This window comes from Taudactylus pleione, unplaced genomic scaffold, assembly GCF_031769625.1.
Source record: "Taudactylus pleione unplaced genomic scaffold, aTauple2 ptg000959l, whole genome shotgun sequence".
Lineage (NCBI taxonomy): Eukaryota > Metazoa > Chordata > Amphibia > Anura > Myobatrachidae > Taudactylus > Taudactylus pleione.
The window spans coordinates 6507558-6530553 of NW_028285360.1; the positions used below are offsets into that span (position 1 = coordinate 6507558).

The following is a 22996-nucleotide window of genomic DNA, read 5'->3' on the forward strand; positions in this document are numbered from 1 at the left end:
TTATGGTAGCGCTGTTATAGCAAGTGTCCCCTCGCATCTCTATGGGGTGCGAGAGAAATCATGCAATGCTGGAGGGACGCAATGTGCTATTTCGACGTTGGGAATTTAACTTCCTATATTTTATTAATAGCTGTTAGAAGAAAAAAAGAATCTGGGAAAAATGGAACCACTACAATGTGTCATCTTCCAGGTTGCCAAAGTGATTTGTTTTCTTATAAAAAAAACCCCCCAAAAAACACTTAATTAGGATTGCAGCTTTAAAGAACTTTTCTAAAAGAATATTACTCAATGACTGCACCTGTCTTTCTGAAGCAAAAATATTCTTTATTCAAACTGAATGAAAAACTGAAGGGATCTCAGTGAAAAATATGAAAAAGAACAAGTTTCAGATGGGGGAAGGAGGGATAGACACGTGGCTAGGATGAGAATTGGGAAACCTATAGGTTATAAAGAAACATTACACTATTTTTCCCCTGCACTTAATGAAATACTTGTTGTGAAACACTTCTAAATTAACACTAATCATAACTAGGGCTCATGTGTAAACCAGCACCACAAAAGTTTGTATTGAATGCCTGTTAACATACCTTCCCACCAGTTAATTAGCTAACTTCCATTAAGCCTTATAATAGACATCCACATATATTAAAGTATGCACTGCTGCTTTAAGACTTGGCAACTTCTTTTGTTGCGTTTCAAAAATAAAAAATAAAAAAAAAATTACATATTGAACTGGGAAGATGCTAACAGACCATAAGATATATATTAAAAAATGCTTTAATTCCTGAAATAAATATAAAACATCCAACATGAGGAGCATAGTGCAGCTCCATATAGAAGAAAGTCAGAGAAAGGAGTCAAGCTACTGTGGGGGAGGCTGATCTAGACCGCGCTTTCAGAGGAGAGCTGACTGACTGGGCTTCCTCTTCTGCTTCCTCTTCTGCCTCCTCTTTGATAACCTCAGTAGGTGGGGGAGAAGATGGAGAAGCAGAACCATCTCCAGCTCCAGAATGGGCAACGATCTCACCCTCCTCAATTTCCTGATCGGATTCTGTGGTAAACGCTACGGTGTCCTCTCTTTTGATTTTCTTGCATGACTCTCTACTGCTGCTTCTCTTTTCACGACCACGTTTCAGATTTCTCTCTCTGCTGCAGCTACGGCTTGAACGCCTGCCATTTCTTCCACTTCTTTCCTTGCTGCGGCTTCTCTCATTGCTTCGGTTTTCCCTCTTGATTCGTCTGCTCTCTCTTTCCTCTCTGCCGCAACTTCTACTTCTTTCTTTGCTGTGACTATGCCTGTCCTTTTTTTGGCTGCGGCTTCTATCCCTTTCTTTGCTACGACTCTTCTCTCTCCGCTTCTTATCCTTACTTCGTCTGCTGTTCCTATCTCTCCTATGCCTATTCTTCCTATCAATGCTTCTATCCTTATCCTTCCTTCGACTTCCATCCACGCGCCTTCTTTCCTTACTCAGACTCCCTTCCCTCTTTTCCTTACTTTGGCTTCTGTTCCTATCATTGCTCAGACTCCTACCTTTTTCACCAAACTCCTTGGTTGGACTTCTTTCTTTACTACTGCAGTTTTCTCTCTCTTTGCTTCCATTCCCTACTTTGCTCCTGCTCTCCCTTTCCCTGCTGCTACTTTTCTCTTTGCTCTTACTATCTCTGCCCTTGCTTTGGCTTCTTTCCCTACTTCTGTTGTTCTGCTCCTTGCTAGGACTCCTGCTTTCTCTCTCCCTGCTTCGGCTTGTACTCTTCTTTTGTTCCTCACTGGGGCTTCTGCTCCTCTCTTTACTTATGCTATCCCTATCCTTTCGTTCTTTGCTATGACTCCTACTTCTCTCTCTGCTCCGGCTTACCCTATCTTTGGTGTGACTACGAATGCCCCCTGTCCTGTTCTTGCTTGGACTCCTGCTGTCTCTCCTGTCCTTACTTCTGCTTCGACTATTACTCCTATCTCTGCCTTTTGCTCTATCCTTACTGATACTCCTGCTGTCCCTTCTTTCCTTGCTAACACTTTTACTATCTCTCCTGTCTTTGCTGTAACTCCTGCTCCTCCTTTCCCGCCTTCTGCTGTGAGAGCGAGATCTGAAAAATTAGAAGGGTAGAAATGTATGACAAAACATCTACAGATTGACACATTATAGGGACATCAACAGAGAAAAGTTCAAACTGAAATGCCACTCACCTTGATCTAGAGCGACTGCTTCTCTGGGAGCGTGACCTGCAACATACAACAAGAAATATTATTTATGTCCCACAAAAAATCTATAGGATATACACAGTCTCTATATTACAAAAGCATGTATAAAATTAAAGTAAAATAACATACTGCATCTTAAAACAGATTATGTATATCTTATGAGTGGTCAATACAATTGTATCCAAGTGGCTATTAATATATATGAAATATGTTACATGCCATCAAAGACTAAAAAGGGACACCACCTTTAGTGCATAAGTAGTGCAAAAAAAATAAAGACTACACTCTGTGCACGGACCCCACCCAAGCTTTATAAAGACGACTGGATACAGCAGGGGTGGCCAAACTCAGTCCCCAATCACCCCTAAAAGTTGTTTTCCTGATCCCCCAGCTGGTGCACATGTGCATTCATTACTAGCCGACTCATTTTAAAAGATCCACAGGAGGTCTGGAAAACATAAAATGTTAGCGGTTCTTGAGGACATAGTTTGGCCATCACTGAGCTATGTATGGTGTTTAATAATTGACACATTACTTCATTAAGAAACAGTGATGTTTTTTGTTAAACATAAACATGGAGGGAGATGTATGACGTGGTTTTAAGTGTCAAATGCACTTTTGTACTTACATCAATCACACATGTGTGAGTGCAGTTAACTTAAAATAAACTGCTCAACAAAATCTGCAAATACCCATCGATTTCACGGAAATCATACAGGGATTACTAAAAACGATAAGCATACTTCTGTGGTTTTTTGCACATATCAGCAGGATTACCGCCCAGCATATTTGGTAAATCCAGCTCGCACAGGCAGCGCCCGTGCCAATGAAAGTGCATTTTTTGCAACATCTTACACACAAGATGGCCAGCCAAGACATTGCATAAGCCTAGTATTGTCTGGCAGCGATTGCCAAAGGGGATTGTTTTCTGTCCCGCACTCAGTGACAGATGTTAATACATGTCAGTGTTATTGCTCCCTGCTGCCAGATTAACTTTAGCAGCAATATGTGCCACAGTGGTACATCTCCCCCATGGTCACCAAGCGTTAGTATAGCTACCAAGAATTGAATGAGTACTTATGGGGAGGATAGGGATAGTGATTGGAAACACATGGGTTCATTTAAAATATAATTTAGTATATTTTAAACAATGCTCTATAGAACGAAAAAAAAAAAAAAAAACCCTTTTCCAGCAAATCCCAAGTGCTAAACATTTCAGATAATAAATTCCATATCTTATTCGATTTACATTTTATGTGGCTGGATAAATGGAACATGCAATTGTTACATCACGTCTACATCCCAGTCACCCACAGAAGACAAATTAATGCAATTGATTTGTCTCGTAATAGATATATAGTCAAACATGCACTTTAGAATACAATTTTCTGCCCAGTAAAATATGAACTAATAGGCTTAGATAACGTATTGATAAAGTACAACAAACATACAGGTGTCCTCATACACTGTGGTTTCAGTCTCCCCAAACAGCCCCTCTCGGTACGTCAGGTCCTGTGCAACGCAGCAGTGCCGATTTTTCGCACAAATAAAACAACCGGAAGCGACAAAACTACTTTGCTAGATTGCACCGATTTGCTGTGCGACATCTGTATGCAAATGAATGAATCGGTATACGAAGTGCTACGACGCAGTGACTGTGGCGTTTCTCACGACAAGTTAGTTACGCTGTGCTTCATCTGCGACTTGTACGGGTTTAAAAATAAATCCTGTGTGGTTAAAGTCAAAGCCAAGTCTGTAGTACACTTTGAGCCGTGTTTTGCTGTGAATAAAGATGCAAAATTTAAAGGAAAAGTCACTACGCTGCAAAACCTGGAGTGGCATACAATAAATTTTATATACACACACACCAGCCATAACATTAAAACCACTTGTCTAATATTGTGTAGGTCCATCTAGTGCCGCCAAAACAGATCTGACCCATCGAGGCATGAACTCAAGAGCTCTGAAGGTGTCCCTAGGTATCCAGGAGCTTTTTCTATTGATTCCTGCAACCAGCTCCGAGGCTGCATTTATTGTGGATTCCTACTCTCACCCTCCTGAGGTACAAGCAGAAAACCACGTTAAGTGGCGAACGCGCAAAAACTCGCGCCTGGCACAGGAGAAACTACTTAACGTTACTAATCCCGTGCACTCGTGGGAATAGTGGCCATCGTGGGAACTAGGCCCATATACCCAGAATATGGATACAACAATAAAAAGTGGCCCACACGAAACGGGGGTTCCTCCAGGTACGCTTTCTTTTTCCATTCGGTCTGACTTACTAATTCAATGTCTCCTATCAGGTATCAAAACAACTGTAAGCCAATAAATCACTATTACTTACCTAAATAGTAAGACAAAGGTAGCGAGATTGATTGAAATTTCAGAGCAATAACTTTTAAACAATGCTTGCCTGAGTTGAGGTAAAATTACTACTAAAAACAAGAGCTATACAAGACAGTATTATGTTTAGTATGAAGTTCAATTAACTGAAATTCTAATTCATTGCAAGACTGAGCTCATTTCTTTACAAGACAGAAGCCAGCACTTGTCGAAGTGGGATTTGAACAAGCTGTTCAAATCATGCATTGCACAGCATACTAAATAGCGCTATACTCAACAACCAATATAGTTCTATAAAGTTCTATTATGTATTATACAAACATGCCATTACCTTGAGCGACTGCGCGATGAAGAATGTTTAACCAAGGATCCAGCCCTGTCCTCCACCAAACGGATCTTTCTACCATTGACCTCCGTTCCATCCAGTTTATCCAGTGCCCGTTTCATGTCAGAATGTGAGCGAAATTCTATGACTCCTTCATTAGGTCGACGCTGGTGAGCATCAGCAAAAGTGACCTCTCCTGCCTGGCGCATAAAATCCTGCAGGACAGTTAATAAAGATATAAGATAAGCGGGTGACATGTAAAATAAAAGCAGGAAGGAAATAGGTATCGAAAGTAAAACTTATACAGTATAATAAAAAAAAAAAAAAGCCACACATGAAGTTTAGAAATGTTAAAAAACAGGTGGAAATAATTATCACCTGACATGCACAAGAAAAAATGAGACATATAAAGTTTCCTCTATTTATGACCCAAACCTGATTCCAAAGAGACCAACCTTAAGGTCCTGCCAACTGCACCGTGTAGATAGATTTTCCACCCTCAGTCGGTACATTGTACGAATTGGAGGGCCAAACTTGTCACTGCCACTTTTTCGGTAGCCATAGCCACCTGGGACACGGGGACAGAGAGGATAATTCAGAGGAAGCTGGGACGCAATGTTAATTATGGCTAGCAAACCATGAAGGCACCATCTGTGGCTACTCTTCTACATACAATTAATGATATAGTCCATTACAACTATATTTAAAAACAAACAAACAAAAAAAAAAGTACACTAACTGCCTGTTATTTACAATTACCTTAAACCACCCACCCCTAAAATGTGACATTAATACAACTACTACCCCCATAACACCATAAATCTCTACTTCTGTTCCATACTATTACATCCGTTTTACTACCCAATAATTTCCATATTCCACCCCACTACTTCTCTACAACTCCCCAACAGTAAACCCATGCATCCCACCAGTCACTTACCTTAAAGCAACGGACTCCCCTCAGCCGCCCACGCTCACTCTGCATGCCATGCATCGGGACGGCTGCCTTGGCCCCCCGACTGGTAAACCCAACGCGCTCACCCACGTACACGCCCCCCCTGCGGCACCTTCTCGGATCTCGCGAGAAGAAGAGAGGAGGGGGAAGGAAGAGGCCGCATAGTGAATATTACTTGGCGACAGACACAGAGTCAGCCCCATGCTAGCCTCTGCATTATATCCCCAAGTCAACTGCGTAAAATGGTCACTGACCCACTGGACACAAGGAATTTCTCTCAAAGTCAGAAAATTTTAAAACAAGGCACATGGGGTTTAGTACAGTAAACTTTAACACAATTTGTCAAAATAAAAAGGGAGGGTGGGTTTGACATATCCCAAAAATTATACTGCCATTATTTATAATAATAATAATAATAATAATAATAAAAAAAAAAAAAAAAAAAAAGGATAGCTTCAAAACCACTCTCCCATGTACAAAAGCTGTTTTGGTGTGGCAAGATTCTTATGACATCAAAATTAAGCTTACTTTAATATCACAAGGATACCCCAAGATTTTGCCTTGAAAATAGACAAAATATTATTCAGGCAAGATATCCAAGAGAAAACAAAATTAAGTATAATTAGCAACATAGGGGCGATTCAATTCAGCAGCAGGAGTTTGAGTCCAAGGTTCGGTGTGAAAGTTGTATATTTAGAAAGCAGTAAGTGACTTTAGTATTGGCTGTTCAGTACAGTATTCTGGGGTACAGTAAATTGTATTTAGTGCTATTTTCCAGTGTTTGCAAAATGTTTGGAAAAAAAACTTAACTTACACAAGTTCTAAAGCACTCTTCCATAAATGCAGCACCCCCAGATACCTGTCCCACATTATTTACCCCATTTTTGAGCCTTTTAGAGAAATTCACCTGAAAAAGGTCAAGTCAGTATTAGCCATATTGTGCTATTTAATTGCCACCAAGTGCCTTATTATTCATTGGCAGAGGAGTACCAAAGGTTCTGACCTATATCCTGACATTTAGAACTTAAAAGATTTTCCCACCCTTTTCCCATGCCCAGTGGGGTGTGAGGGAAAAAAATATGAGATATGGTAAGAACTTACCCTTGTTATCTCTATTTCTACGAAGTCCATAGGGTTCCACAGGATACCTTGGGTATAGGTGTGACGTCAGTCGCAGGGCACCAAAGAGTTAAGCTTTCAGCCTCCCAGGATGCACTAGGTCCCCCTCCTATACCCCGCCCCCAGGCCAAGGCACCTCAGTTAGTTACCAAGCCATAGGCCGGAGGAGGAGAAGGAAGAGAGAGAACAAAGATCTGGACACATACAAGAATCACATTCTCACCAGAGGGAGACGGAAAACCGGTGACCAGAGCAAAGCCCATCTGCAGCACAGGTGCGACAGGGCGGGAGTCCTGTGGAACCCTATGGACTTCGTAGAAATAGAGATAACAAGGGTAAGTTCTTACCATATCTCATATTTTCTACTTCAGGGTCCATAGGGTATCCACAGGATACCTTGGGGATGTCCCAAAGCAGTATCCTTTAAGGGTGGGGACGCTCCTGTGCAGAAAGGAGAATCCGCCGCCCGAAGGAAGCATCCTGAGAGGCGAAGGTGTCAAACCTGTAATACCTCACGAAGGTATGGACAGAAGACCACGTAGCAGCCTTGCAGATCTGAACTGCCGAGGCACCACGTCAAGCTGCCCACGAAGGACCCACAGACCTAGTGGAATGAGCCTTCAGAGAAGGAGGGACCGGTAGGCCTTCATGAAGATAAGCTTCAGAAATAGCCATACGGATCCAGGCTGCCAAAGTTTGCTTTGAAGCAGGGCAACCCTTTTTACAGAAGCCATAGAGGACAACAAAGCGTCCGACTTCCTAAACAAAGAAGTGCGGTCCACATAAGTCCTTAAGGCCCGCACAACATCCAAAGAGGCCTCACCCACGGAAAGACCCGGTGAGTTAAAGGCCGGAACAACTATTTCCTCGTTAACCTGAAACTGGGAAACAACTTTGGGGAGAAACTCGGGCCGAGTGCGGAGCACTGCCCTGTTCCCATGAAAAAACCAAGAAAGGGGGTCTACAAGAAAGAGCCCCTAACTCAGAAACACGTCTGGCTGAAGCAACGGCCAGAAGGAAAACAGTCTTAGCTGTTAGCCATTTAATATCCACTGAGCCCAGTGGTTCAAACGGCGGTCCTTGGAGAGTCCTCAGGACCACAGCCAAATCCCAAGGCGCCACAGGTGGAACAAAGGGCGGCTGAATACGGAGAACACCTTGCATAAAGGTGCGCACATCCGGGATTGTAGCAATCCTACGGTGAAACCAGACAGATAGGGCCGAAACCTGTACCTTCAAAGAAGCAAGGCGAAGCCCATGATCTAGTCCCGCTTGCAGGAAGGCGAGAATCCGAGACAGACGAAACTCCCGCGGTGCATAACCTCTCGGTCGACACCACTGGAAGAACGTATGCCACACGCGATGGTATATCCTCGCGGAAGACGGTTTCCGAGCTCGTAACATGGTACACACCACAGAGCTGGCAAACCCCCAGGACCTCAGCATGGCCGTCTCAACAGCCACGCCGCCAAAGACAGCCGAGTCAGGTCCGGGTGAAGACAAGGACCCTGAGACAGAAGGTCCGGTCGTAGCGGCAACCGCAGAGGACTGTCCACGGACAGACCCTGAAGGTCTGAGAACCAGTGCCGTCTGGGCCACGCGGGAGCTATCAACAGGAGCGTCCCTCCTTCCTGTTTGAATTTCCGGATTACCCGTGGAAGAAGGGAGACCGGAGGGAACAGGTATGCGAACCTGAACGTCCACCGGACGGACAGAGCATCCACCAGAGACGCCCCTTCGTCTCTTGTGCGAGACCCGTACACCGGCAACTTGTTGTTGTGCCGGGACGCCATGAGGTCGATTTCTGGAAGACCCCACCTGTCCACCAGTAGTTGAAAAACGTCCGGGTGCAGGGACCATTCCCCTGGATGAACGTCCTGGCGACTTAGAAAGTCCGCCTCCCAATTTAGCACTCCCGGGATGAAGACCGCTGATATGGCCGGAAGATTGCACTCCGCCCAAACCAGGATCCGAGAGACCTCTACGAGAGCCGCCCGACTGCGAGTTCCTCCTTGCCTGTTTATGTAGGCCACGGTGGTAGCATTGTCCGACTGGACCTGCACCGGGTGACCCTGGAGAAACCGCTGTGCCTGCAGGAGAGCATTGAAGACCGCACGGAGTTCCAAGATATTTATTGGAAGCTCCGCTTCTGTCGGTGTCCACCTGCCCTGGAACAAGTGTGGACCCGAAACTGCTCCCCAGCCCCGAAGACTGGCGTCCGTTGTCAACAGGACCCAATTTGGAACCCAGAACGGACGTCCCTTGTTGAGGTGGGTCATCTTTAACCACCACGCAAGGGACAGGCGAACCTCCGGGGTGAGCACAATCGTCTGGAACTTCAGAGACTGAGGCAGCCCGTTCCACTTGGACAGGATCAGGTGCTGCAGAGGTCTAGAGTGAAACTGGGCGTATTCCACCATGTCGAACACCGACACCATGGAGCCCAGTAACCTCATCGCCGAGTGTAAGGACACCCGGCGGCTGTGCAGACAACTGCGCACCCTTGACTGTAAAGCAGAGATCTTGTCCTCCGTCACGAAGATCCTTTGCTGTCCCGAGACCAATAAGGCTCCAAGATGCAGAATCCTCCGAGACGGGATTAGAGTGGACTTCTGCCAGTTAATTAGCCAGCCGTGCCGTTGCAGCAGTGCAATGGTCAGGTCCAAGTGGTGTAACAGGAGCTCTGGAGATCCTGCCACCAATAACAGGTCGTCCAAGTACGGCAACATGCGGACTCCTTGCAGCCGCAGAGAAGCCGCCATGACCGCCATAGCGTCCTGTATGTCCAATGACACCATGTAGTCCCCAGGTTCCAGCGCCAGAATGATGGACCGTAGGGTCTCCATCCGAAACTTCGGGACCCGCAAAGACTTGTTGAGTGCTTTGAGGTTGAGAATCGGACGATATGACCCATTGGGTTTCTGTACCAAAAATAGATTTGAATAGAAACCCTGGCCCCTCTGGGAGAATGGAACAGGCACTATAACTCCAGCCTGGAGCATAGTGTGCAATACCTTCCGCAGCTCCGTAGCCTTGTTCCGGTCTGATGGTAGACCCGTGGTGAAGAATCGAGCCGGGGGTCTGTGCCGGAAGGAGAGGGCGTACCCGTGAGAGACCACCTCCAGAACCCAAGTGTCTGTCGTAGTGAACGACCAACACCGGGAGAACTGCAGCAGGCGGCCTCCCACCCTGGGATCCCCCAAGGGGAGACCCGGACCGTCAGGCCGCAGGCTTGTCATCTGGCTTGGGGGCCGGACGTCTGGTACTCCATGCCTGTTTCCGGGGCTTGCCCGATTTCTTAGGGCCAGCCTGTCGAGGAAACGACTGTGGTTTGGGCCTGCCCTGGGCCCTAGATGACCGAAAGGACGATGGTCCAGAACCAGAAGGAGCAGCGGCCGACGGGAGACAAGCAGATTTGGCTGCCGCCAGCGTGGCCACAATCTTATCCAGATCCGGACCGAAGAGAACTTCTCCGGTAAACGGCAACGCTTCCAGACCTTTCTTGGATCTGCGTCCGCCTTCCAGGATCGCAGCCACAAGGTGCGACGAGCAGCTACCGCTGCTGAAGAAATTCTAGACACCAGAGTACTAATGTCTAGAGCCGCCTCGTTGATGTAGGTGGCCGAATCACGGAGATTGCCAATCAACTCCGCTTGTTCGGCCGGACAGTCGGATTCAAAAGAAGCCTCTAATGAATCCGCCCAGCGCTCCATCGCTCTGGCAACCCAGCAAATGGCCATAGCCGGCCGTGCTGCCCCCCCTGCAAGGGAATAAGCGGACTTCAGGCAGATTTCTACCTTGCGGTCCGTAGCATCCTTAAGGGAGGACATGGATGGCATCGGCAATGTGGCACTACGGACAAGACGGGTCACGTGAGAATCCACCTGTGGAGGGGATTCACACTTAGCAAAATAATTATCCGCGAACGGATAAGCCACCGCCAGGCGTCTCTGCGGCTGGTATCTTTTGCCAGGTTGTTTCCACGCCTCCTCTAAATGGTCCACCAACTGACCCGAAAGAGGAAAGACTGTGGCATCGCCCTTCACATCTTTGAAAAAGGCATACTTAGATTTAGCCGCTGGGGGAACTTCGTCCTCAATCACCAAGGCTGTGCGGACCGCCCGAATAAGTCCAGGAATATATACTTTGGACTTAGCATCAGCGTCCTTAGTATGGAAAGGTTCCTGATCGTAAGGATCCAGAATCTCCCCATCATCAGACGTCCCTTCGTCATCCTCATAAGGAGCGGACAGAGACGCCACCGGCCTTTTATGAGGCCGCATCACAGACTCCCCTTGCAATACATCCGACAAGTGCTGTAAGAACTCGTCAGGGAGTTAACCCACGCTGGCTCCTGAGAACCCGGGAGCGGGGAAATAGGGAGACTGTGGGGTACCACCAATTGTCGTGGGAACCCCTGCATGGGTGACGACACCACAGACTGCTGGGACAAACCCATCGGAGTAAACGCGGGCTGCGGAGCTAACTGGCCCACTAAAGCTGTTAACGCCTGAGCGAAACAAGCCCAGGGCGGCTCCTGTACCGGTGCTGTAACCGTAATAGGCCGCGCCATGGACAACACTGCCGGCAAAGGCCCTCCGCGCTACCCTCCCCCTCCGCTAACGGTACTTTGCACGTGGTACACTGTAGCCGGAGGGGAAAATCACTTTCAGACATGATGGCACCACGTATGTGACCTCTCTCACCAATTAAGTATTAAATAGGCAAGAGACCACCCTGCAGCACCGCACCGCAAGGGCTTTAGCAGAAAGAACAGGGACAGTAATAAAGCTGACAGTTTAGTGAAGAATAGTTACAGGCAGCGCTAGCACAGTCACATACAATGCAGAGAAATAACAATTCCTGCACTAACAGCGCTGATCACTCAACTACACAGACACAGGGCCTGGTAGGACACAGCGCTGCATACACAGACCTGAGCCACAGCGGAGGAGAGGTATGCGGGGGGACCCAGACCACGATGCTTCCTTCCAGACTTCCAGCAGCGTTCACCATGCGTTGCAGAGAAGATGGCCGCCGAGGAGCAGAGAGAAGCTGGCCTGGGGGAGGAGCGCTGACACAGGACCAGTCAGCACAGTGCAGAGAGGGCTGTGTGCAGCGGGGGAGGCGCCGGCTGTGAGACAGGGAAGGCGCGCTCCCCTGGCATGCATTTAACCCCTGGGACGCCGCAGCGCTACCGCTCTGCTGCGGTCCGCTGTCCCAGGGGGTAGTGGAAGCGCAGGTTGGTCACCTGGCTCCACGCTGCAGCCAGTCCCCAGGGAGCCCCCTGCCTGGGGACTTAGGACCATGTGATCAGCGGGGACCCACCGCGGGACCCCGCTGCTTACCTCTGTCCCCCTTGAATCCGGCCATGGTCCGGAGCATCTGGGGTCACCGCTAGCTGTGACCCCAGACGCCCACCAGCATCCCCGGATCAGTACCGGCGTTCTGGTACCGGCGGGGTGTAGGGAAGACAGCATGGACGTCAGGACTGACTGTCCATCCAGATGTGCAGCCACAGCTGCATGAAGAAAAAGCTTCAGGGGCTCTTCTAGCCCCCACTCCAACAGGTGCACCCGACTCCGGCCGGGCACCAAACTAAACTGGGGTGCCTTGGCCTGGGGGCGGGGTATAGGAGGGGGACCTAGTGCATCCTGGGAGGCTGAAAGCTTAACTCTTTGGTGCCCTGCGACTGACGTCACACCTATACCCAAGGTATCCTGTGGATACCCTATGGACCCTGAAGTAGAAATATGATATTGGTGTGAAACTTTTCGGGTGTTTGGAATTAAATTGCAAGATAGTGCGGAGAAGACTTTTACCCACAAAATCACAATGCTGACCTAAATTCCTGTCACAGTGCACTGAATTGAATCGCCCCCATAGCATTTAAAAGACATTTCAAGTCAGAAGACACCAAAACAGTTAATTGGAAATCTCTTTAAATGTAACACCATCTTAAATGTGTGTTTTCAATTGTATGAAAAGATGTATAGCAATTATACAATGAAGTGCCAAAAGTCATGGAATACATGCAGTGAATTGTGTAGGACCCCTACTAGCCCGGCGATGTGCATCAACTCGACGTGGCATTGATTCCACAAGTGGATGGAAGACCTCTGGAGAGATGTTGACCCACACAGTCTGGATTGTATTGATATTTGTAGGTGCAGGATCTTGGGTGTGAATGACCCTCTCCACCACTCCCCATAAATGCTCGATTGGGTTCATGTCGGGCGACCGTTGTGGCCACACCATTAGTTGAAACTCTCCAAAATGCTCCTGGAACCAATTCTGGGCAACTTGAGTCCAATGATACGGTGCATTTTCCTGCTGGAATATTCCATTGTTGTGGGGGTACATGATGTCCATGAATGCCTGCAAATGGTCATCAAGCAATTCAACGTAGCGGTTACTGGTCAATTACATATTTAGGCAGACAAATGGACCCAACCCATGCCACGTGAACACACCCCATACCATTATGGAACCACCATTAGCCTGCACAATGCTTTGTTGCCAACTGGGGCCCATGTGACATCCAAACCCTACCATTAGCCCGAAACAACTGGAACCACGACTCATCAGATCACACCACATGTTGCCAGTCCTCCAGGGTACAATTAGCAACGTCACGAGTCCAGGTGAGGTGCCGTGTCCAGAGTCTTAGTGTTAACAGGGGCACTCTGGTGGGTCTTCTATCCATATCCCATGGAAGCTAAAGGATGCTGCACTGACCTGCTGGATATGCGTCTGGTACCTCCAGCATTGAATGTGGATGTGATTTCAGCCAGTGTCAGTTCTGTTACCATGGACAAATCTGGCCTGATGCCGCTGGTCACGATCATTAAGCACCCCTGGTCAGCCACTGTGCTGTCCACGTTGGGTGGCAATGCCTTCCATGAGGTATTACCGGCACACAGGTGATGCCGTAGATCGAGGAATGTCCGCACAACTTTGGCATTGAATGTCCCATTTATCGGGCACCCACTAACATGCCCCGTTCGAACTCCGATAATTTGCGTTGCCTTGCTATGAGCAGCCTAGCTCATGTTCAAGATGACTCATGAGATGTCAGATTACAATTGATGTGGTCTGGCAATTTCCAAGCAGTCACAGTACAGTGATGCCACCTGCCATGGCCTTTGCATACTGCTATCCCATGACTTTTGGCACTTCAGAGTACGTGGTACCACTTAAAGGCGAATTCCATGATAAAAAAATGTCAGCTGCAGAACAACAGTCTGAGCCCAGACAAATGTATTATAGATAAAGGATAAAAATAAATAATAGCTTAAAAAGCAAAACCATGTACTTTTCTAATAGACCGAAAAAAAAAGGGAAGGTGAAGGGATTAACTGAAAAAATTCAATTGGTGGTCCCTTCCTCAGACAGACATATTAAAATCTAATGAATAAATTTAATTAGCAAAACTTTGATTTCCATACCCGACACTCCCATGGGAGGTGGCAAGTAGAAATGTGTGCTCCTGTGGCTATATGAGCCCGAATGGATGCAACAATTAAATTGCTTCGTCAGGTGCCCATTAGTCAGAGCCACCGGAGAAAACAATTAAAATGCCCCCTATAGATTAACAATGTCTGTCTGACAAAGGAACAAAAAAGCTATGCAAAACAATCTTTTTTCTTCACAGACCATTATTAAAATGTACACCCTTCATTCCATTTTTTTTTTTTTTATGCTAAAGTGCTCTGAACCTGACGTGTAACTACAAGACATATTTGAATGGGTAAACCTCACAAACTGAAACACAAATATATAACACGTATATACTTACTGCGGGCATCCCTCCTTGGTGCACGTGCATGTTCCACAATCACCCGCTCACCACAGAGGTCCCTTCCATTCATTTCGTATACTGCATCATCGGCATCACGCAGATCTTCAAACTCCACAAAGCCGTAGCTAAAGAAACATAATATGGTACATGTGTTACTTAAATGAAAACAAAAAAAAAATCTTACAGTTGTTTGATTATCAAAGAAAGTAGTAATAAAGCCAATGCACAATAATAAAAGTTGGTTATGCCAGAAATTAGCAATATATCACAACTGCACAAGAGTTGTGGAAGACCTATAAATTTATATTTGTTAGTCTTATCTTCACCATCAATAAATACGGATATCAATACTAATATAAAACTGCCACCACATCATCCTTGCCTTAGTGATAAAATAATTACTGGTCTGAGTATTGCACTTCAAAATTATTTTACTAAAACCTGTAACTTTTCATACAAAAGGTTTGCCTCTATGGGCCATATTCAATTTAAGGTGAGAAGTCCGTGGCCGGACATTTCACCATCATCGCGTTTATTCAGGGATAAAGTATCGGGCGCGTGCTCGTTTATCCCAGTATTCAATTAGGATCCGGCGAAAACGGGACCCGGCGGAAAGGTTGAGTATCGAAAAGTCCTGCCAGTTTTTTTTCATGCTGTCACCCCCCAAAAGATGTCCTGACATGGGAGATCACTATGGGTAGCCCCGATTTGGCCTGCTGAAGGTAGTCAGGGTTTTTAAACAGCCGCGGCAGGTGAATAAATGCGGTGAAGAATAGCACTTAGGGTTTTTTTTTTTTCTTTAAATAACTAGTCCCATCAAATTTGGGGTACATGAAAATGGGTGCAAGCATATTTTAAGTCCCTAAAGTCATTTTTAAAAATTCTTAAAAAATCCACCTGCTGCTTACCCCCCGCCATGTCAATTTCGCTAGTTTTAAAGTTTGCCCCAAAACATTTTTTGTTTGCCCCCAAAAAGAAAGTATCTTTTTACCGAAGGATTTAAAAAAAAAAATTATTTTACACACATTACATTAAGGGGACATTCTAAAGGCTGCAGGCTTTTTTTATTCTACACCCCTAGAACCCCAATTCTGCACTTTTTTTCACCACCTAAACAGTGGTGAAAACTTATCCCTGTTTTTTTTTTGTTTTTTTTTACAAAGACTTTTCGCACCTGCAAAAGTCTTTGTAATTGAATATGGGGATAAGTGAAACAGGTGAAAATAACCCGTTTTTCGCAGGCTAATTGAATATGGCCCTATGTTGTCTAAACAACTGTGGGGAAAGCCAAAATAGGGAACTACAATAAGTTCACGGTGTGAATACAAGTGTTCACTTATGTGCCCAAGGCAAACTACACCACCCCCTAAACCCACTACTTGTATCTGTTTTTTCCGAGATTTTGGAGGATGGCCTTCAGGTGAGACAAGGATGAGCCACAAACAAACCCCTGTCTAGTAGCAATTTTAAAATAGTCAACACAAATTTCTCCAATTTAGGTGGCAGCGAAGGTTTAATATTGTATCATTTCTAAATAGAGCAAAAAATAAATGTTATAAAAGTTTGGGGCTTTTTTTGTTAATGCAAGAGAAACATTAAAGTTTAAAACGATTTATCTTATATATAAAATTAGTTGGTCTGTTTGTCTGGTTATGCATTAGTACACCCCTGTAACGATTGTGAGGAAACCAACGCAAGGTGGTCCAGTTGGAACCTGGATAGGTTTTAGGGGAGTTAGGGCCCTGGTTAAACCTCCCATTGGTGTACGCTGGGCAGAGCTTTGACTCAGGGAGCATGTTCTGGGCCTTCCAATGTATGGATTTGGACAGAAACTTCACACAGGGGTGGCAATTTGTCTGGGATGCCTAACTTATGCCCCTTTTCCACTTGTTTGCCAGGTCGCACCTGGGATGATGTTCACTCGCCCATCCCAGGAGCAACTTGGCTGAGACCCATCAGACAGGTTGCCCGACCCGGCACTAATGTCTGGTCGATGACGCCATCCACGTCACGTAATGACCCAGTGATTGGAGATGAACTCATCTCCAAGAGTCAGCTCTTCCTATGCAGAGAACAGGACCCGAGTCGCCCGTTCACAGTGCTTCACGAGGGGGGTTGCTTGTGGCCAGGCTTGAAATGCCGGGTCACCTAACCTGGCTTATTTCAACCCTGCCCTTTCACACAGCAAAATAACCCGGGTTTGTTCACGTGCAAAAAACCAGGTTATTGCTGGCAGTGGAAAAGGGGTATTAACTTGAAGATTTAACCCAGGCAACACCAGGTACTTCAGCTAGTTATACATAACCCATGAAGCAAAAACATTCTTGTTCTTTTGTGGTACGTGACATCACACGGACGTGCTAATAAAACAATCAAGTGCCCACACTACTGGGCAGCAGAATCTGTTCCTACTCTTTATTAGGACACAGTGTTTCAGTGCCCAGTCTAAATACCGCTGTGACTCTGCCTTGTGTGTCTCACATATCATAGCTTGAAGCCCACATGGAGCGAGACTGAGCTAACCTGCTGCCTAACCTTTAAAGCTAGGGAAATTATAATGCTGGGTACACACAGACTCCATCAGCACGGCAGACTGGTAAGCTATACACACTTACCAATCGGCTGCTCTGTATGTCTGGCAAGACATCACAACAAGGCAGCCATTGAAATTTTCCCACCCTGTTGAGATGTCAGTGTCGGTGGTCCCTGCAGCCAGTGCACCTAAATATTGGTATTGACTGTGCTGCAGGACCAACCTGACATGCCGATGCACTCTTGATATGTTGTTCGTTGATCGAACAAACGATATATCAACAGGTGTGTACCCAGCATTAGATTACTTGTTCAATCTAGCTGGCTGGCATGAAAATCTGATAATGTATGAGAGCAAATGACAATTGACCAATTGCACCCAAATGTCGGTTGTTTGCACAAATTGGTTAAATCAGATTTCATCAATTTGTGTGAACGACCATTTTTGTCTGTTTTTCAGTGTTTGAGAACAAATAGTTGACTAATTTCCTAGCGCCCCTCCTGCCTAATGCTGGAGCCAACTGCTGCAGGTGAGTGACCAGGCACGGCTGACACAAGCTAGCACAAAGCTGCACCACAGTTACAGCGCTACATAATGCACTGTGCTCCCACTCAGTAACAAGCACACCAGCAATATGTACTACACGGGGCTCTACCAACGGGTCAGGCTGTCGCAGGAGCAGCCTCACAATGCCCCCAGCATCGGGGGTCCCCTCACACCAAGCATCAAAAGATTAAATAGCTGCTGTTGACTCCAAGACCCGTAATCTGCGCTAACATCAACACCCAGCCGGTGAGGGAGCTCTCAGGCGGAGGGGTCCAGCGAGCCCCGAGTACGTGACATAGCGCGCAGGCGGCAGGAGTACCAGGCCCGGCATCTCCAGACACTTTCCCAGGGAAAACACCATCCGGACCACCGCTGCCCTCCATCCTGCCTAGGGAGCCCGCACACTCACCCGTTCTTCAGATCCACCTCCACGATTTTCCCGAAGCCCTTGAAGAAGCGCTCCACATCCCGCTCTCGGGCCCGGTGGCTGAGCCGCCCTATATAAATCCTCGGCATGGCAGGAGACCGCGACATGAAGCCGGGGACGAGAGATCTGGCTGCCGCTGTCCCCGTTACACAGCTCCCACTCGTGTCCCCGTCACATGCGTACTGCAACAGCGGCAACGGCCAAGCGCGGGCTCCGGAGCGGAAGTCAGAACCCTAGGGCAGCGCAGCCGGCTGGAACGCACAACGTACGTTCTCGCGTAGTTCCGGTACGTGAGGACAAATGTATTTGTTTAAGTGTCTCCTCTAGTGTCCTTGAGCGACGCCATTTTCCTGAGGACCAATACCCTATGGCTGAGCTGTGTAATCGGCACCAACAAAATGGCACCTTCCATGCGGACAGATGTTTCAGCAAACTGTAGTAACTTAATATGTGTCACTCCAGCAACACACGAATCTCACAGGAGGATGTGTACAGTTATAACTTATCATTCGTTGTGTTTATTACCTATCCTCCAACAAGACCCCTTCCACCAGGTACACAATGCTCTGCTCCTGGACTTCCCACCTAATATATGATTGTAGTCACCTGTGCTGAACTAGGTAATTGATGAGAAAGGTGTTTCACACAGGTACAGGCGGACAGGTACAAACTGCAATCTAAAAATAGGTGGGAAGTCCAGGAGCAGAGCATTTTGTACCTGGTGGAAGGTATACTTGCCTACTTTTGTAAAATAATTTCAGGGAGATTGTAAAAGTAACACCTATGAACGCGGCGGTAAAGTGGGCTTGTACTGCTACATCTGAGAGGCGTGTCATACAATTTACTTACATCCAAATGTAAACGAGCCCCAAAATAGTTACTAAGATCTACGTGTTGATGAAAACACTGTGTGTGACTACTATAGGGCCTGAAGGTACACAGGGTATGGAAATGCTTCCCACCTCTGAGCACCTTTCTACAAACACATTGGATATTATTGTCTGTGGACATTTTATGGTTATATATATTTTTAATTATTAAATCATACCTCCCTACATGACCCTCCAGGAGGGACACAATGCTCTGGTCCTGGACTTCCCTGGTAAGAGGTGGGACTGCAGCACAGTTCAAAATTCAAATAGGGGAGCCACACCAACTGTCATTTCACACACTGCCCAACATCATTGACTTGGACTCACTGGCAGTTGGTGTGACTCTATTTTGAATTTTGGACTGTGCTGCAGCCCTACCTCTGGAGCCACCACCAATCATAAATTACCAGGGAAGTCCAGGACCAGAGCATTGTGTCCCTCCTGGAGAGGGTCACGTTGGGAGCTATGTTAAATAACAGCAAATGGCTCTATGTGACCAGATAGTGTTTTAAATATTTGATTCAATGTTCAATTGTATTAAAATTCAATCAATATATTTTTCAACAGGCAGCTGTATTTTGAGAGCTTCCTTATTTTGATATATCCTGTAACAGGCATTTACTGCACTCTGTACAAACAAGGAAAAGGGGAAGCGCCACACAGGTAGCGAAAAATCCCACAACTAATGATCTGGCAATCTGCCTATCTCATATAAGTCGTGGCGGTGCTCTATAGAGTGAAATAATTATCACAAAACAAGAGAGGAAAAGAACTTTTAGCACTCTAAGGGGCATATGTATCAAAGCTTGATGTGAGATAAAATTGAGAAATATATATTGCCAACCAATCAGCTCCAAACTATCATTTCTTAAACACAGCCTGCAAAATGTAAGTTAGAAGCTGATTGGTTGTTGATCTATATCTCACAATTTTATCTTACATCAAGCTTTGATACATATGCCAGAAGGTTTCTCTCCACAATGAATTCTTTCATAAAACTTAATCTTTATTCTATTATATAAAAAAATGGATAATAAAATGCTCACTAGTACTATCCACAATATCCCAGAATCACATAGGCATCATGCCTAGAGAATATGGTAGTACAGTGAGGAAAAAGACACACATACATATAAATTCAATACCATATAGTTATCCTATATACAGGATACACCACATCTGCATCATCTGGGCATTGTAGCCCTATGTTTGTCACACTGTATTAGATTTAATATTAGTGCCTGGTAAAGAAATAGTTCAGGCACGGAGAGCTGTCTCAAATAGAATTCTGCTGCATCTAGTCATACTATCCGGCATTGGTCTAGGCGTGAGAGATTCTATGACGATAGGTTGCCCATGGAAACAACAGCGCTATCAGAACAAATGATCAGTTTTCGCTTCTGCTGTCATGTGTTATGCCTGAAGCATTGGACACATGATGAGAGAGTTAATCTGATGATAATGTCCAATAGAGGAAATTGACAGTATAAAAGTCACGTGGTTATTCTGCATTTAACACTGTTAGGGGCATATGTATCAAAGCTTGATGTGAGATATATATCACCAACCAATCAGCTCCTAACTATAATTTTTTAAACACAGCCTGCAAAATGTAAGTTATAAGCTGATTGGTTGGTCATATATACTGTATCTCACAAATGTATCTCACATCAAGCTTTTATACATATGCCCCTTATTGTATTATGTCAGATGTACATAGCTCTGTATATATTCTTGTATCATGAAAAATAGACCATCATAGTAGATCACACACTCTTGGTACCAATCACTTATTTATGAGCAGAAATTCCATATATCATCTTAATGAAAATCCTCCTTTATCAATTTCACAGTGTAATCAATGATATTACAGTCTATTATAGTCCAAGCACATAAGGTACAACTAGTAATAAAGAAAAAAGTGCTATTGCTTCCCTGTGTCTATCAATTCTTCACTTTGTTCTTTTTATTCCCAGTAAACAGGCATCCGTATGTGTGCAAAAATCCAGCATTTAAATGCAATTTAACAATGTGCAAGTAGTAATCATGTGCCGCAAAACTGATTATAAACATTAAACAATCAAGATAAAAAATAGCTAAGGTGCAAGTGCTAATAGTAGACATCTAATATCTCCATCATTTTATAAATGGTGAAGGCAAATAATAATATACAGTAATTAAGTTAAAATAACTCAAGTGCAAGTGCTAAACTAACAATCAGTTCCTCAGACAGAAAGGGAATATACTAGAATGCATTGTCAGGCATGTCATATGCCGTGTGATTAGAAGCATAAATCAAAGGTACTCACACTTCACATAATCACAAAAATGTGCCAACTTTGGTGAAAAATATATGCAGACTTGGTGTTGGGGTGTCCCATACTGCGCAGTCACAGGGCATCCATGCAGCCGACTCGCGTTTCGCCTGGTGGGTTGTTCACGGGGAATCAGCTCAGCTTAACTTAAATGCTGGATTTTTGCACAAATACACATCTAAGAGTGCTCAAAAAATAGAGGTCTTTTCCTCTCTTGTTTTGTGATTTGCTGCACTCTGAAAGAATACTTACTGACAGCCACGAAGTGGATGGCTGTCAGTGAGTGCCCTTTCAGAGTGCAGTTAATGCCTGTGAGTGACACTCAGCACCAGCAGCACTAGCCAGCACGAATATATAATCCAGTTCACTTTAATTCCTTACATTTGACAGGCCACCATTGGGGGAGAAAAGGCCACCACTGCTGCTGATGCCGACACCTCCAGAGGCTTCTGAGGAAGGATAACAAGATCCAAAATGCGTTAAGCCAGTGACACCATTTTGGGTTTTGGGGACTGTTGTCTCTGCAACCTTTCTCCCCGGACCTATCAGTGGGGATACGGAGGATCTTTGATCCGGAGCTTTGGACTTCCCATTCCCTGTACCATACTAAGAAGGGTAATCGTGTTGTATGGGACTACGTGGATACACCAGTGGGGTGTGATATGCTTTTATTTATCTATTTACATGTGAGTGAGATGTTGTAATAAATACCTTTGTGATTTTTACTCGACAATATTGCACTACGTATTTTTCCTGGTTTCTTTTGCATGAGGGAAAACACAGTCTATCCCCATATGATGCTAAGGGCCGAGGAATAAGAGTGGACACCACTATCCATAAAAGGAAAAATCCCTGGTTGTGATGTGCTTGAATTTGTTCATTCACATGTGAGTGAGATATATTGGTCTAATCCTTTCTTATTATTAGACAATATTATGCTATGTGCTTGTCTTCTACTTTGAGGACACTACAAACACAGCTTCCAAGGAGTGAATAAAAAGGTGTACCAAACTCTTAAGGAAAAGTGAAGAGACTGATATATACACTATTTGTTTAGAAAAGTAAGATCAATGTTGAACCTATTGATATTCTAAGTGGAAAGCGCCATTGTGGTTCATTTTGTTTTATTTGTAGTCTTTTGAAAAAGTCACGTGGGAATGACAAAACGCGTTAAGGACTCTACTCACCTTACCAAGTGCCACTTCGCTTTACCACTCTGCAATCACCCGGCCGGAATTAATACATAGCCATCAACAGGAGGACCGCTCTCCGCAGATTTCCGAGGACGCTCGGACGGAGGGTCCTACCATTCCAAGCTACAGAAGTGTGAGTAAACATACAGCACTTGCCGATTCCGCTGAACAGCTTGTGAGCTTTACATTGCGATTGTTAACAAGAAGTGTGCCTATACACCAGGTTATTCAACCGAGCACGAGACAATTTATATATGCTTGAATACACACGTTGTATTCTCTAAACACCCTTTTTATACCAATCAGCTGCCCGTGGGAGCCCAAAGGACACATTCAATCTGTTCATAAGGTCCTATACTGAACACAA

The 22996-nt window shown here is 45.4% G+C and overlaps 1 protein-coding gene across 1 annotated transcript; it reads right to left on the bottom strand.

Annotated features, from left to right (window-relative positions):
* Positions 1-761: 761 nt before the first annotated feature.
* Positions 762-18512, bottom strand: LOC148473206 (uncharacterized). The gene is made up of 6 exons (XM_088460005.1): positions 18232-18512; positions 14741-14868; positions 5324-5436; positions 4875-5083; positions 2186-2221; positions 762-2085 (listed from the first exon to the last, which is right to left on the bottom strand). Exons 1-6 carry the CDS (start codon positions 18354-18356, stop codon positions 858-860), a joined length of 1839 nt encoding a protein of 612 aa, XP_088316131.1. The 5' UTR covers positions 18357-18512; the 3' UTR covers positions 762-857.
* Between the last annotated feature and the right edge of the window lie 4484 nt (positions 18513-22996).